This window comes from Engystomops pustulosus, chromosome 4 (genome assembly GCF_040894005.1).
Source record: "Engystomops pustulosus chromosome 4, aEngPut4.maternal, whole genome shotgun sequence".
Lineage (NCBI taxonomy): Eukaryota > Metazoa > Chordata > Amphibia > Anura > Leptodactylidae > Engystomops > Engystomops pustulosus.
The window spans coordinates 175,083,012-175,100,776 of record NC_092414.1 but is presented as its reverse complement, the minus strand read 5'-3'; the positions used below and the strand labels follow the sequence as shown (position 1 = coordinate 175,100,776).

The 17,765-nt window shown below is 42.7% G+C and overlaps 1 protein-coding gene across 9 annotated transcripts in view; it reads right to left on the bottom strand.

The window, feature by feature from the left end:
* Positions 1 to 2,375: 2,375 nt before the first annotated feature.
* The window catches only part of MEF2A (myocyte enhancer factor 2A), a 103,247-nt gene continuing 87,857 nt past the window's right edge, over positions 2,376 to 17,765 (bottom strand). For 6 of the 9 annotated variants that reach the window (XM_072148592.1, XM_072148585.1, XM_072148586.1 and 3 more), the window contains 6 exons: positions 16,785 to 16,844; positions 11,032 to 11,216; positions 10,271 to 10,294; positions 9,105 to 9,231; positions 7,585 to 7,711; positions 2,376 to 6,367 (listed from right to left, as the gene is read on the bottom strand). In XM_072148592.1, the coding sequence (XP_072004693.1) occupies positions 6,028 to 6,367; positions 7,585 to 7,711; positions 9,105 to 9,231; positions 10,271 to 10,294; positions 11,032 to 11,216; positions 16,785 to 16,844 (863 nt within the window). In that variant the 3' untranslated portion in view covers positions 2,376 to 6,027. The remainder of the gene's footprint in view (positions 6,368 to 7,584; positions 7,712 to 9,104; positions 9,232 to 10,270; positions 10,295 to 11,031; positions 11,217 to 16,784; positions 16,845 to 17,765) is intronic. The other 3 variants (XM_072148594.1, XM_072148589.1, XM_072148593.1) reach the window with 1 other exon arrangement.

The following is a 17,765-nucleotide window of genomic DNA, read 5'->3' as shown; positions in this document are numbered from 1 at the left end:
ACACAGAATTCTCTCCCCAGTGTTCTATTCACATAGTTCCATCAGATCCCGTAGGACTTAAGCAGGGTCACTCGCCTTCAAATAAGAGACCTTTTATAAGGCTGTTAATGGGATTTGACGGCTCACATATAAAGGTAATAATATAAACCAAGGTGTGAAATAGAAAATAGAGGACGTTTTCCTTTCCAGCTTATAGAAAGTGGATGTTGTTGGAAAGACGACACAGTCCAGGATGAAGTGCACAATAAAAGCCATTATATTTACTTTAGTGAATGCAGGATACAAATATTTTACAATCTCTATTCTTTTTTTTTTAATAACCATTCAACAAAAGTCACAATTATATCCATTATGCATAATAAAGATAAAATAACACACCCATGAAGTCAATTCTCACAAGTTCAAGATTTGAATTCCCTTTACCCTAAAGTGACTGCGACAAAGTCCAGCTTCTGTCGCCACGTATAGTCTGCAAACCGCGGACCAGAAATTAGTGACAATATCTATGGATGCACAGAGCACTGCCCCTATACGGGGGAAGGTCTGCTCTGTGGTTTACGTAAGCAGTATCAATGTCATTGAATGGTTTCCCAGCCGCGATAAATTGTTATAAAATTCCATGTTTACTATGTATTTCTTGTGTGCAGATATGGGACATGTCAAAAATTAAATAATAAGGCAATAAAATCCATGGAAATCTCTCCGGATACATCACATCTCTAGTCCAACATTGTAATATCCGGCAAACCAAAGTCGTGCAGGTATTGTAAGATCTTACAGGTAACTATAGTATAATAGAAAGGGGGGAAATGTTCCGGCCCCATTCACGAGCGATACAGACACGTTTAGACCTACATGTTTGTCATTGGGAATGAAGAACACGTGTTTTGCTAGTAAACAACACCAAACACATGTTGCACATTCCGGATGGCTAGGTGTTTAGGTGTAAATACATCTGTGATCCGGAGAAGCTTCTCCTTTGAATGTGGTTTGAGATTACATATGGAAACATTACTGATGCCCTCACACAGGAGCACATGTACGTGAGCCTGATAGGGCTGCACCTTCCATGTACTATGGACAGAACACACTTAACCCTCATGGTTTGACAGGACCACGATTTGTATTGAATTACCTCAATTTGGCTTCATAGAGGGGTGTGTGGGTGAAGCAGATGACTTTGTTATGTTAAAATTTAGCGATACTCAGGGTATGTAAAGATGGCCTTAAAGGGGTAAGTAGTCTGAAGAGAACAGCAATCTGTCTTCACTGTAGGAAATGTACAAGGCAGTTGAACTTTGGCTTATCTGATATTGATCCCCTAGGTAATCAATTTATGAAATCCTGAATATCCCTTTAATAGATATAGGTTTACAGGGGTTGCCCAGGCTGCCAAACACATGACATAGCCAAGCAATCTTGAAACCGTCATGTTTGGTTAGCATCGCCCTTAAAGGAAATCTACCATACAAAATCCATCATGATATACCAGGGACACTACCTCAAAGATCCAGGCACCGTGACTGTGATAATCTTCTTATATTTCTTATCAATGGCCTTCTTCCTTCTAAAATGAACTTTTAAAATGATGCGAATGAGCCAGAAGTATTCTGGGGGGAGGAGGGAGGGTGTTACCAGAGCCCCTCATTGATGCCGCTTCACAGACTGTGCAGGAGATGAGGGAGGGGCAGTGCAGCAGGATGGGGAGACAGTGTAACAGCCTGTGAAGCTACAACACTGGTAAAAACCCACCAGAGCCCTTCTGGTGTATTAGCATAATTTTAAAGTTGATGTTACAAGAAAGGATAACAAATATAGATAAAGATTACTACAGTCACGGTCCCTGGTTTATCAAGATGGATTTTTATGGTAGATTTCCTTTAACGGCTCATGTATGCAAATACATTTTGGATGTGTTTTAGTCATTGTTTCAAAGGAAAAGCACACGGCCCCCCCCACAGCCCTGCGTATGAGCCAACTGCCCAGGATGCAAGTTTTAGAGCAATTCCTATTCCTGGCCGTGCTCCTGCTAGCCGCTGTATGGCCATATTCCCTCCCTATCATGTGGCCTGGTACAGACAGTAGAAGAGCGAACACGAGGTGGAGCAGAGTAACACATACAGCACGGTCAGACTACAACACAGGGTCTTTATTTGGATTCTGTGGGCACACATAGATCTGCATAGGCGCTGTATACACACATATAGTCATAAAGAGAAGTGTGTGTGTAACACACCGATGCTCCAGCTATTTAGTTTCCCATCTAGGGTAATGCAATGAGAATAGCAGTCACTTATCTCTGTATACACTCATCCTATTATAGGAAAATCTGTATCTACAGACCAACACCCCATTACTATTAATCCTGCTTCAGAGAAGTTATATAAATAGATTTATTTTATCTTTTGGTAAAAAAAAAAAAAGTAAATGTAAAATTTTCCCAGTGCCCATACAATGATGAGACTTGTAGTTCCGCAAAAGCCGTGGAGAACCATGGAGATGGAATATTACACATTGGTGTCCAGTATAGCATTCATGTGGGGTAATATGTATACAAGCCCAATGCAGTTTTGATCAGCAGGGCTCAGACATAGGACAGAACATTTAGGGGATGATCACACAACATTTTACCGGATGAAAACTATAGGGACGAATTAAAGGGAATCTGTCTCCAGCTTTGACCTCAGGGATCTGTATGACAAACTTTGTAGATGATGGTGGTAGCAACAGGACAGGGAAAAATTGATTTATATTTATATATTCTGTTTTCAAGTGCATTTGGGGGGAGGGGGGCGTCCTCACACTGCTGTTCTCTTGGCTCTCTGCATTGTACTGGTTCACAGTCCCTCCTCGCTGAGTTGACCGATGTGGTAGTTACCCAGAAATCCAGTGCAGCTCTTATGCAGTGTGGAGAAATTCAATGCAGAGAGCAAAGAGCACAGCAGTGTGAGGACACTCCCGTAGTACATCTGAGAAAGTTGTTTAAAGGACATCTACCACCAGGATGCAAGACTGTATGCAAATGAGCCTGAGGGGCTCAGGGACACCTATGGAGTCTGGAGCCCCCAAGGCTCATTTGCATACAATTCTTCATCCTTGTGGTAGATGCCTTTTAAACTTAGACTTAATTCACACCACGTTTCTGGGATAAATGAGAAGTATTTGTATTAATAGAAGTGTGGACGGTGGGGATATTGTCATTTGTGCAAAGCATATGTGTCTTGAGCGTGCGGTCACACCGTTTATGCATAATCCAGTTGCGCTGAGGGGGCGGTCACATGTGGCGTTTGTATTACGTATGCAAACATCCAGGGTCGAGGCTCTTACTGATCGCATATGTTTCAATGGAAACACATATGCAATCAGTAACTGACTGCATGCGATTCGATGACAGAGCCACGCCCCCAGGCGTTTGCATACGTAATACAAACGCCACATGTGACCGCACCCACAACACCATTGGATTATGCAAAAACTGTTCTACCCCATTTGAGAGTCATCTAATAAACATACACCAGCATACTTATGGGGCATATTGCCTGAACCCAATGTGAACAGAGCCTTACATCTGTGACGTATACCAACAAGGGGCTGAAGTTTGACACTGAACCCACCCCTCTCTGTTATACTAAAGTTATTATAGTGAATGTGGCGTTATACATCGCGTTATAATAATGTATGGGGCCGGTGAGTGAGAGAAAGGTGATGCTGTCACTTAAATAAGTTTTTGATCAGCGCTCTGGTGAGGAGGGGACAGGGATCTTCTGCATAGGACAAGAATACAGTCAGCTCAGCCATTTTCTTAAGGCACACAAGAGAATAGACAGTAAAGGGGAAAGTCTCACTATGTATAGTCACACTCACAAGGAGAGTGCGGAGTCCATGACATAACAGCCCCTATACAAAGGAAATGCGTCCTTCCCAGACACTTCATACGTGGCAACATGGCAAATAGTCAGAAGAACTTCACCTATTACAAGGAGATGGGCAGAACACGGAACCTCTGCCAGAGAGACATCACTTCTTTATCACCGAAATTAATTTGCATATTTCCACACACATGGAAGATTAGAGAGATTCATGTAAGGTGTAATAAAATATTAGAGGGGTTTTCCAGTATAAACTGCTTGTCTTCAGGTGTACGGTAAATACAAAGTCTAAAAGGAGCTCAGCCGCAGTTCCTGGTGTCGGCCACTACATAGTGAACGGGGCTAGACTTCTGGCTCTTTTCTCTGTGCACTAATCAGCAGAAGTCCCATCTTATAGATAGATCATATAGCTTAAGGTAAAAAAAAAAAAAAAAAACTTTTTAAAAACTTAAAGGTAAGGAAACAATACATTAAAAAAAAATGATACTATACTGTATTGTCTTATTATATTTGTATATGTCTTCCATGATTTGTAAAGTGCTACAGAATATAATGGCGCTATATAAATAAAGATCATCATTATTATTATTATTATTAAATAAAACTTATACTGTTTGTAAGACGCTATACTGTCCAGTAAAGGCGATTTTTATGACTATTTGCCACATTGCCGCTTATGGAGCATCAGTGAACATATTGAGATAAAAATATATAGATATATATATAATAAACCACACCACTGTGAATAGCACAAAAACAAAATTGTATCCAACTCTCAGCAAAAGACGAGAATTGTGCAGTAACAGTACTAGCAATTAATACCCAAAGGGGAATACAGCATATCTGACAAATTGTACATTACACACCGAATACTCTTCTACTAGGATATTGCCTTGTATCTGTTCAAGTTGGCGGCAGTCCGATTGTTATAGGTTTCATTTGGTGAACATACAATACATTGGTACTTACACCCTGCGGTGAACTATTTCGGATACTATATACAAAATAAACAAAGTTTGGCTCAAAAGTTTCATTTACACATACGAGTATATATGTATAGCATGGCTTGTTTCTCTCTCTGTAGTTGTTGCATTTATTATCTTATTTTTTTTTTCACTTTTAGTTTTAACGAGCAAAAAAAAACACTTAAAAAAAAAAAAAGAAAACATGAAATAACCATTTCGAGCTAACGTCTACAAAATAAGCTCAAACATACAGCTTTGGTTCATATAAATAATTCATTGCAGAACAGGTTTTCAAAAAGTATAGAACTTTATATATAGTCATTAATTCGTAAGGGTATTGGTTTATTTTTTTTTTTCCTTAATAATATAAAATATACACAAGCTAAAATCACTTATCTGTTCTTCAAAAGGTATGAATGTAAAAAGAAACATATCCCAATTATAACTTAATATATTACTTTTTTTTCTTTTTAATGCCTCCAGCGGGCGTATACATCTTTAAAAAAAAAAAAAAATCATGCTTGCCCCTCCCCTTATATTTATTTATCCCCGCCCCACATGTTTGCTTTTTTTTTTTTTTTTTGTGTTGCACGTGCAAAAATAGATAGTGTGGCTTAAGCCCTTCATGTACTGGGGGTGGAGGCCTGGTTGTGAGGGGTTAAACATTGTCATATACAGTATTGCTTTCTTTACTTTTCCTGCTTTTCAATCCTGCCACATCTTGCCCCAAAAAAAAAAAAAAACCACACTGCGTTGCTATTTATTTCTGTAACCTCCAGATTCGGGAGGTGGTAAAGGGTCATACAACACAGCACTACAGGGAGAAGCATCGCACTACCCCCCAGCCCTGCCTATCACCCCTTTACTATTGCAGTACAGTACTAGACACACAAAGTTTTAGTTTTTTTTTGTTTGTTTGTTGTTTTTTTTTTCTCCCCCCCAAACTCCATGTGCCACATTGCCGGTTAAAGTTGTAGGTCTGTGTTCAGTCATTGCAGCAGGTACCTGATTGATTTGTGAGAAACACAAGCGAGAGCTCACAGAAACACACAAAAGACGGCCCCTTGTGCGCGTGTGACGGACTCCTTTCTCTCTATATGTATAGATATAGATTTGCTTATATATAAGGGTTCTGCATCCTCTGGAAAAGTTTTCGTGATATGCTGGGGACTCCGGAGAGGGGGAAGCGCTCTCTATGTCACCCAGGCGTCCATTCTCATGCGCTTCATGGAGGGGCTGTCCCTGTCTTCATTATTAGAATTGCGTCCCATACCCACAGGGGAGTGGAAATCGTTCCTGACGTCCTCTCTGTCGCTTCCGTCATACGAGCTGCTGGAGCTGCTTAGGCTGTCCACGGGCGATCGCCCCATTTCTGGACGGGCCTGGTGTTGATGATGATGATGCTGTTGCTGCTGAGTAAATCCAGATGATGTGACGCGGTCGCGGGGAGGGGATATTGGCTCGGACTTTATGTTGACATTTTGGTTGGTACTTATGGATAAGTTTGAACCCTGAGATAATTGCCCACCGGCCCTGAGGAGAGAATACAGACCAGTTATATACATCTATATAAATACATATACACATAAATATACTGCAATACACCAGCTACAGAAGAATCTCTTGTCCGCAATGGTCCTAGGATTTACACTGCTGAGCACAACGTAGGCTTCTCTCACACACACGGGACCTGGCGAAACATACGTTGAACTGTAGATGTAAGTGCTCCTCATATCTCCCCTCTCCATAGGGAGACGCGCTGCCAGGCTGTACATATGGCGGAAGATAAAGGAGGCTCTTTCTTTTTGCCGGCAGCGGCACGGTGACACTGTACCGTGCTGCACACAATGCACGTCTATGGTGGCCGTCCCCACAGCTGCTATACACGGTGTGTGAAAGGGGCCTTAATGTTTTCTTCATATATTTCAGACAGTAAATAGTTTTCTTAGCAAATTTACAGGGCGCGAGATGCAGAAACGGGACGCTAACCCTACAATGAAACAGATCTCTAAGTAAAAGGTAATCACTGGACTTTCCTTGTTCTTCCTGAACTGAATGGGACCTCCCTTCTCCTACTGAAGTAACATGCATCCTCATCCAACCCAAATAGCGCTATTTCTGGGGAAAACCACTAGGGTACTTTCTGATGCACAAAATGCTGTGTGGGGTTCTGGGGGGTGTTACCAAAGCCCCACCGTGCTGCAACTTCAAGCAGCAGAGTAGGGAAATAACAGAGGGTTAAATGACACAGGTTCAGCTCATTGTAACAGCCTGTGAATCTAAACCATGAAGAGGCTCTGGTAACACCCCTCAGAGCCCATTAGGCTCATTAGCGTAATTTGAAACATTGATTTTGGAAGGAAGCCATGGGCAACAAATATAAGATGGGGCAGTATGGTGGCTCAGTGGTTAGCACTACAGCCTTGCAGCACTGGGGTCCTGGGTCCATCTAGGACACCAAAGAGTTTGTATGTTCTCTCCATGTTTGCATGGGTTTCCTCCGGGTTCTCTGGTTTCCCCCACACTCCAAAATATACCCCATATACTGATTTGGCAAACTCTGTGTAGCTCTGCATAATCTGTAAGTGCTATATAAATAAAGGAATTATTAGGATCGCCACAGTCACGGTGCCTGCATCTATGAATGGTAGATTTCCTTTAAGCTGATTTCTTGAGAAACATTTCCCACTACACTTCAATGAGGACACCCCAGAGGCACAGCAATACATCCAGTACTAGATGATACTCACACAAGAGAGCTGAGGGCAGCTTGTCCTAAGTGGTGCTGCTGCCAGGCAGACACCTGTCCGAGAGGCAGCATTCCCGGGGAGTTAAACCCTTGAAGAACAGACAGGTCCGCACTGGTGAGAGAGTAATCTGCAGAGGGGAGGAGAGCAGAGTGAGCTCCGGACCTTCCACAAGACACCTCAGCATCAAACTAGTTTCCTCTTACAGATCACAGAATTTCATTTAAGGCTTTCATAGATCAAGTAATGACTACATCATAGCTCCTGGCACCCACAAGAATCAGCCGATATTGTGGTCTGTAACACATCAGCGGGTGCTACCAGGAGAACAGAGCTGGAGATGCTATCACTTAGCAGCTATTAGGTCACATTTTATTATACCTTTTCTTTCCTCCCAGGTCTACAACCTAGGAAGTGTGGGTAGTCCCATCCCTCCAGCAAGTCAATGGTAACTGCTCATCCATTTGGTACAGATAGTGAGTCCTCTGCCCTGCCTCACTAGCCGTACATATCCACATTCACAGACATCGCATGTTCACTCAATAGATAAAGCAACTTCCTAGAGGATTTTAGTTGAATCTTTCCTACATATTTACATCTATATATCCTTGTCATATTGTATATATCAGTTGACAAGACTAGCAAACCTACCCAGTGTCTACTTGTATAAAGTAATATGAATTGGCAAGATTGCAGATTTACACCACAAAAGAATTCCTTGGCTTTCTGATACCTTCGAGATGCACAATCTAGGAAGTGTCACATCATAATCCATCTTACATTTAAAGGAAACCTGCCATTTGATTTATTGTATTATGAATCAAACATACCTTGAGAATGCTGTAGCTACACTGATGCAGAAACATATCTTGTTTAATCCCTGAACTGAGTGGTTTTGCTGAAAAAACAATTATAAAATTATGATTATGATGCTCTGTTGCTCCTGTGCCTGGCTTGGCGCTTCTCCTCTTACCCTAATTATGCAATGCTACAGAGAATGATGTAATCATTGTATTGTGCCTGACAGGCAGAAGTAATCAATCGTTGCACCATCCTCCAGCTGCTGTGTACGAGTCATCCAGCTCTGGTTGATTACTACTGTCTGGACAGTTCAGGAAGCTCTGTGCAATGTGTTTACATATGGCAGCCAGTCTGCACCCAGCTTTCCCAAGGTCCTGAATTTTAAAATAGTTTTTTTTAGCAAAACCACTCCAAAACCACAAACAAGATATGTTTCTGCATCAGTGTCGCTACAGAATTCCCAAGGTATGCTTGGTTCACAATACATAAAAACAAATGGTAGATTTCCTTTGAAGGGTTTATATAAAAATGGCAAAGGTGTACACAGCCTATGATTAAGATTTTATGGCCTACAGGACAAAAATCCCAACAGCTGGGAATGGAGGGACCATTAGCCAATGTGGAGGCTCTCCATTTATTACCTAATAGACATAAAAGATAAAACATGTTCCCTTCAGAACTTTTGGGCAGCAGGGAAGTACAAGTGGATCAAGTGGTCGTACCAGTATTGTAGGTAGTTGGCATTGCAGAGTACACCAGGCCTTGTGAGGCCAGACTAGGAGTAGTCACAGAGACAACTGGAGTAGCAAGAGGTTGAGTAGACTGGGAGCTGCTTATCCTTTGGGCATTCTGTAAAGAAAAAAAATATTTATTAAAAAAAAAATTACATTTTATATTATAAAATAATGCAATGAAAAAAAAAGTGGAACCGAAAATGGCAAAAATATATAAATAACATTGTGTGATGTTTGTATACAACGTATCCAGGACACAAATGCAATGTAACGGACATGGTGTAGTGATTGCATGCTGCCACCCGCAGAGGGCAGTGTTGTGACGCTTATAGAGGACCTTGCACAGTGACAGGATACAATGATGGAGCGGAGGATGATGCAGGCACGGGTCCAGGCACAATGTACAAAACTCATGATTTGCTGCAATTTCTATGAAATTCCAAATTGTGGAGAAAAATAAATAAAAATAAAAGGCATGCAGGCATCATACCTCAGGTGTAACAGGCACAGATATCCATGCACCATAGCAGGGTGTGATGGGGGGGGGGCAATGATATGACCAGACCTGGCCAGGCTACAATGGCGCTAACCTATAACAATCTGAAATACTTTGTATTTTTCTATGTACTTAGATGATGGGAAGCTGACAGCCTCCTGGGAATGTGCAGAAAGTGGGTCATTGCTGGCATAAGAAAACATGAATTATATCTCAGCACCTTGGGTTGGGTCTGAGGCAGTATATCAGTATGTAGATAGGTGTGGAGTCCTGCGCCGTCTCTATACACGCAGGCTTAGTCCTCCTGAGGAAGATGAGATCATTCACAGCTCTGGCAAGAAATGACCTCACCACGGATGATGTAACCGGACTGAAAGAGGAAGACAAAACAGTGCGGCCCTCCTACCAGGCTGGAGGAAGCAGACGCTAACCTGAAGAATAGCCATACAGCCGTGCCCCAGGGGGAGAAGGAGGTGAAGCACACAGCCAAAATGTTCCCTTTCAACATAGACTGAATAAAAGGCCCTGCAGGAAATACCTCGTCCTGTCCTTATATCCCAGGAATTGTCGGGAATGTTTTCCCTCAAGCTTCAGGAATGTTAAAGGGAACATGAGTGATAGAATATATACATCTCCACCAAGAACACACTTAACTCACCAGGTCTAATTCATCCTCTTCTGTCTGTATGTAAATGAGGAAAATATCATTATAGAGGATATTGTGTGTGTGAATGGGAGCTGAAAGAACAGTACTATAACCTCATAGCACGGTATAAGACAGTCTACAGGAGAGATCCGATGCCCAGCTCCTAAGGAGTCATTACCCACATTGTGCAAAAAGAAACAAGAGTGCCCACCCTTCTGTACCCCAAAATACATGGCTTTGATAATAACCTACTAACATTACAGATAGACCTAATAAGTGGTAGAAGACTGTCGAGATGGGGCCGAGGATTTGTATACATTGCTATATCAATTGGTCTAGAATAGCAAGGGGGTCTATACTTAGGATGGCCATGAATATCCGATCAGCTAAATTAATGGGTTGTGGTGCCCCATCATTTCTTACTACTCTGCGGTCACCCATTTAATTAGCAGATTAGTAGGGGTGCTGAGAACTGGACCTTTTATTTTAGTGGCCTTTGCAATGGATCCATTTATCCTCCGATAGTCGCGAAAAATATAAATTACCCTATGTGCTATATAGATAAATATAACATGACTCATGTATTGTAGTATACATCCCCATGATCCCACTCTACATGTTCTGCCAGCACAGACTACAGGGAACATAATGGGATCCCAGGATATATAATATTTGCCTTCAAGGATTTTCCCTCAGAAGGGAGTAAAATACTAGATACAGGTAGTGTAATATCACCTTAACCCCAATAGATAAAACATATGCAGGAGACTCACCAGAGGGGGCATCATTCCTTTGCTGGAAGGAGGTATGACAACACGCAGGTCAGGCTTCCTACTGTTTATTCCCAAATTCCCCCCGGGCGGTGGTGGAGACTTTGTGGGCATGACTTTTCCCAATCCGTTGCCACCAGATGGTCCTAGAAGGCTGGGAGAAGCTCTGGGGTTGACAAACCCGTTACCTGGAGGAAAGAATTGACAGATTTTACATCTGGGTGGTATAAGAGTGGCATGGGTGCTGTGCTATGAACAATAATCTCATATCATATCAATCACTAAACTCTCTCCTCTTCAATCTATTCTTAATGCAGCAGTCAGGCTTGTCTTTCAGGCCAAACGCTACACGGATGCCTTCAGTTTGTGCCAATCACTGCACTGGCTGCCAGTCTCCTTCAGTATTCACTTTAAAATAATAACCCTCATCCACAAAGCTCTGCATAATGCTGCACCTCCCTATCTCTCTTCTCTCATCTCAGTCTATCGCCCTTCCCGTGCTCTTCGATCTGACAGTGACATTAGATTAATCTCTACCTTAATTCGAACCTCCCATGCACGTATCCAGGACTTCTCCCGAGTTGCTCCAATTCTCTGGAATGCCCTTCCCCGGACTCTCAGACTAATATCCACCCTCCAAAGCTTCAAACGTGCTCTTAACTCTCATCTCTTTAGGCAAGCCTATCACACTCGCTAACTGCTTGAAATGTCAAATCTCCCTTTACTAATCCATCCTATGTCCTATCTATCTGGCAAACAGCAGATATATACCAAGCTCCCGGCTTCTCTGCAGTCTTTTTCACCTAGGACACTGTACATATGATGGCGGCTGATGGCTGGTTCAAGCAGCAAAATCGTTGTTTAGTAAATTATTTATTAAATTATTTTATATTGTTCCCTTATAAAGAATGGCTGGACCATTATACAACCTCTTATACCTCTTGTGTCAACCCTTCATCCTCAGACTGTAAGCTCCTAGGTCACCCCCTCATCCTCATAGACTGTAAGCTCTTGCGTCACCCCCTCATCCTCATAGACTGTAAGCTCTTGTGTCACCCCCTCATCCTCATAGACTGTAAGTTCTTGTGTCACCACCTCATCCTCATAGACTGTAAGTTCTTGTGTCATCCCCTCATCCTCATAGACTGTAAGCTCTTGTGTCATCCCCTCATCCTCATAGACTGTAAGCTCTTGTGTCACACCCTCATTCTCATAGACTGTAAGCTCTTGTGTCACCCCATCATCCTCATAGTCTATAAGCTCTTGTGTCACCCCCTCATCCTCATAGTCTGTAAGCTCTTGTGAGCAGGGCCCTCACTCCTATTGTTCCATATGACTGTTTGTTCTTTGTAATGTAATATAGTTGTATTTGTCCCCTATGATTTGTAAAGAGCTACGGAATTTGATGGCGCTATACACTCACCGGCCACTTTATTAGGTACACCATGCTAGTAACGGGTTGGACCCCTTTTTGCCTTCAGAACTGCCTCAATTCTTCGTGGCATAGATTCAACAAGGTGCTGGAAGCATTCCTCAGAGATTTTGGTCCATATTGACATGATGGCATCACACAGTTGCCGCAGATTTGTCGGCTGCACATCCATGATGCGAATCTCCCGTTCCACCACATCCCAAAGATGCTCTATTGGATTGAGATCTGGTGACTGTGGAGGCCATTTGAGTACAGTGACCTCATTGTCATGTTCAAGAAACCAGTCTGAGATGATTCCAGCTTTATGACATGGCGCATTATCCTGCTGAAAGTAGCCATCAGATGTTACAGGGTACATTGTGCTCATAAAGGGATGGACATGGTCAGCAACAATACTCAGGTAGGCTGTGGCGTTGCAACGATGCTCAATTGGTACCAAGGCGCCCAAAGAGTGGCAAGAAAATATTCCCCACACCATGACACCACCACCACCAGCCTGAACCGTTGATACAAGGCAGGATGGATCCATGCTTTCATGTTGTTGATGCCAAATTCTGACCCTACCATCCGAATGTCCCAGCAGAAATCGAGACTCATCAGACCAGGCAACGTTTTTCCAATCTTCTACTGTCCAATTTCGATGAGCTTGTGCAAATTGTAGCCTCAGTTTCCTGTTCTTAGCTGAAAGGAGTGGCACCCGGTGTGGTCTTCTGCTGCTGTAGCCCATCTGCCTCAAAGTTCGACGTACTGTGCGTTCAGAGATGCTCTTCTGCCTACCTTGGTTGTAACGGGTGGTGATTTGAGTCACTGTTGCCTTTCTATCAGCTCGAACCAGTCTGCCCATTATCCTCCGATCTCTGGCATCAACAAGGCATTTCCGCCCACAGAACTGCCGCTCACTGGATGTTTTTTTGTTTTCGGACCATTCTTTGTAAAGCCTAGAGATGGTTGTGCGTGAAAATCTCAGTAGATCAGCAGTTTCTGAAATACCCAGACCAGCCCTTCTGGCACCAACAACCATGCCACGTTCAAAGGCCTCAAATCACCTTTCTTCCCCATACTGATGCTCGGTTTGAACTGCAGGAGATTGTCTTGACCATGTCTACATGCCTAAATGCACTGAGTTGCCGCCATGTGATTGGCTGATTAGAAATTGAGTGTTAACAAGCAGTTGGACAGGTGTACCTAATAAAGTGGCCGGTGAGTGTATAAATAAAGATTATCATTATTATTAATATTTTGGATTTTATGGCTTACCCAGTGTGTGGATCAATATACTGTGTATCCTCCCCCCAACCCCCATCTCCCTTACATCCCCACAGAATCTTCTGCAGATAATCTGATGGCTGAGGAAACGCTTTTGCTTTCCTTTTCACTCTTTGCTTTAAGCAAGGGGCAAATACTTTCATTATCCTTGACACTGCTGTCACAATCCAGCTCTCTCCCTGCCGCCCGGCTCGGAAATTAATCAGGCACCAAGGTGGGGAGTGAATGTGGGAGCTGCAGCCAGTCACTTCTCCTGGTAATGATGTCTGATTCAATCCCATTTTGCTGTCATAACAGAAGGCAATTATCCAGCAGAACTGCCAGTCCTGAGCGGATAGCCTGGCCTGGGGGGCAGCGCTGCTCTCCCACCATGTATTGTGGTACACATCCTAATGATCCCGCTCTACATGTACCGCCAGCACACAGGCTACAGGGAACGCCTGAAAATATTGGGGTACACGGATCCGCTGCTGGATCATATACTTGTTCCACGTGCAGAAATACAATATCCTATATTTTTCTAATTTGTAATCTGAGATTTCTGGTAAAAACATTCAGGCTTGTTGGCCTTGGTGCATCACATACAGATAACATTCTGCATCATCCCCCGATGTACAGCACGACAGAAATCTACCCTCACAGTGTTTACACAGAAGTGCAGAAAACAATAGAAAAAAAATAGAATATAAAGCCAGAAAAGATGAGAAAAGGAAGGAATCCAGTCCTGCCATCAGGAAGATTAGATGACAAGTACAAGTCATGTCTGAAAATCCATCAGTGGATTCGATCAATGTAAACAGCGAATCCCTTCCTTTCCTTATGGATCACCAGTTTGCAATTCACACCTTAGTCCCCAATTTTATTTAATTTGGTTTCTCATGTAGTTTATGAAAAGGCTCCACCAGTTCTATATTAGAGAGCTGAACAATGGCCCTGGGTTAACTTGGCATTGGCACTACCTCTCCAGACCCGGAAGACTCAGGGACTGATTTCCGCCAGGACCCATACAGTAGACGGAGCTGGAATCAGAAGTAGAGCGACTGTACAGAGATTCTACATTTCTGGCCTTGGTTATTCATCGGCAGTAGTGGATTATAGGGCAGCACAGTGACTTAGTGGTTAGCGTTATAGCCTTGCAGCGCTGGGGAGCCGGGTTCAAGTCCCTGGGTCAACATCTGCAAAGAGTTTCTATGTTCTCTCGATGTTTGCATGGGTTTCCTCCGGTTTCCTCCGACACTCCAAAACATACTGGTAGGTGATTAGATTGTGAGCCCCATTGGGGACAGGGACTGATTTGGCAAGCTCTGTGCAGTGCAGCATAATATGTGTGCGCTATATAAATAAAGAAATTATTATTAGGTGGTTTGGGCAGTATCCCCTCCCAAACCACCGACCAAATTTTATACCGAGAATGATCTTCACTCATGAAATCTTCATACATTTGATCCTACTCTCAATACACTTGTACAGAAGAGCCATTTCAGGGCGTTTGAGGGTCCTCTATAGGTCCTGGAACCACAAATAGAAAGCAGGCAGAAGGGACAAATACTCTATTCCCCAAGACCTTAATTCTAGCACCACATGTAGGAAGTTAATTCAGGACTTGTAGGGGCTATAATATTAATACAGCCCATAACCCATGGCAGTCTTAATCCACCCCTGTTGATCGGTGATCTGTGCAGGGTCTGGGTGTCAGAGTCCCATCGATCACATACTGATGACCTAGCTATCTTATGTGGTCTGGTTTCAATGGCCATGTTTGGTGAGTGAAATATGAATTACGTGTTGCCAATAATTCCTAAACCAAACCCTTTGCAGGGGTAGAGACTCCTAGCGCCATGGTCGGTATACTCTCCAGATAATGTAATCGTGCTCTCAGTACAAGGGAGGAGATCCAAAGGAAGGAAGGGACCTCTAGCATCATAGAGGACTATGGTACTGAGAGAGTTCAGGCCCATCAGCAGCATTCGGTCCAGGTTATATAGCCAACATACATTTACAACACAGCTGGAATCTGTGAAGAATGAGGGTCAATATCCGAAATGCACCCAGAGGACAAAGCATTACACCGTTACTAATTAAATCATACGACGGTCTGTGTTATTCCGGAGTGAAGAAATATGGTATATGAAACTGGACTAGATACAACACAGCAAGGACACCAGAACCTCTGCTGCTGCAAGAACCACAGGACAGAATTATAACACTTAGGGACAAGCTTTAACCTGCAACACCAAAATATGGAAATATCTGCACATCTCAGAAAACAAGATTATTAAGCTCTTGCTTTTAGAGGGAGAGAGAGGAAAAAGAGTAAATCAATAAGGTTCAGATTTCCTTCTTTGAATTAAGCCTTGAGGAGCCCTGCCAATAATAATGCTCTTATTACTGCGGGGGATAGAGCAATGCTCACGCCATTAAATATTTATCATGGTCATCTTCCAAAAAGGAAGGAATGGTAAGAGGGCAGCGTATGCTGAAAGTACTCCCAGTAATAGCCGGAGCAGGGCTAATATCCCGAAAAGGACAGACGTGACTCACAAATACCTGCCCATACACTTAATAAACGCCATTTATAGGATACTGTATGGCATAGCCATGTATGTTATATGCTGCATCTCTGAGTCTGCCAGACTTGGACTGTAAGTAGGGGAACATCTGGGTTTTCATTCGGACTATGCGGACATCACAGACTGTACTTCCACAAAGCACTGACAAGCGGGCCAGCGCATGGCTTCTACAGATCTGCTCTGTGGTTTCTCAGTGAATTGCTAGTCCTCTATTCTAAATTTCCAACCATCAATAGCTCAGCCTGTTGTAAAGATTATAATAAAATATCAGCCCCAATCCCAAATGTTTTCACCTAATGCAATGTCCTACTTATCTGTAGTAACCTATGGTGTCACGGAGGATATCCCTATAAAAATAAGGTTGAACAGTAGGAGAAGGTTACATTCGAAACAAACAAAAAGCTTATAAGTTTCCTTTCTTACACAAATTGTTGAATTCCCCAGAACCTAAGAGAGCGGCAATGCTAAACTATGGTGATCACACTCACCTACTGGACTGGCAACGGCACCATTTGGCACAGAGATGTCAGATGCACACAACATTACACCTGCCAAAATAAAAGGAAGAAAAAGATTTTGGTGGATGTGGAATGCAATGGAAAGGTTGGTGTCAAGACTGACTAGGACCAAGTATTTAAATCTCAAAAGAGGGGCATAAGCTCCACTGTATATTCTAGAAAGTGACCGTACACCTCAGACAGATGGTCAGTAAAAGTGGTTAAAATTTTGATTAACTATATCCTTAGGCCCAGTTCACACCTGTCAGGTTTTCACACTCTTCCACAGTACAGAATATCTTCCGTTCAACTTCTTATCCCCATATAATCCCACATACGGAAGAGTAGCTTACGTTATTTGTGTTGGAACAAATATCACAGCCGAAGATGCCGAACGCAAGTGTGAACTAAGCCTAATGTGAACAGGCACCTAAGTGAATCTCCCAATCTACAAATATACAATTGTCACTACAGCTTCCTGCAATATCTGATGCACTTAAATGGGTCCAGGAAGGAGCGGCGCTACATGGAGCTGTATTTTTGGCTTGGTGAATGTTTAGACACCTGGGTAATTCCAATCACTCTTTACTGGGAGGGTTCAACAAACAACTCCTCATATTTTATCTTCCTGACCACATGAATGATTTATGGGGATTGGAAATATGGAGTCTAAACTGCCCACATTTACACTACTAAGACCCGCGTCACTTTTAAGTGTCCAAGAAGTGAAATTCAAAGCTGCCAAGAATTATTCCATTATAGTAGTGCAGGATGCTGTAAATGATGGACACCAGTGACTGATGGGGCATCCACTATTTTACAGTTCACGTTTGCAGTGGAGGCCGCACTGCCGATTCAGATATAGTCTAGAAGAATATACAATATGATTTCTGTGCATCTGTGTCCTTTCATATCTTTATTATAATAACAAATTTCACAATTCTTTGCTCTGCACAAAACACACGTTACTGT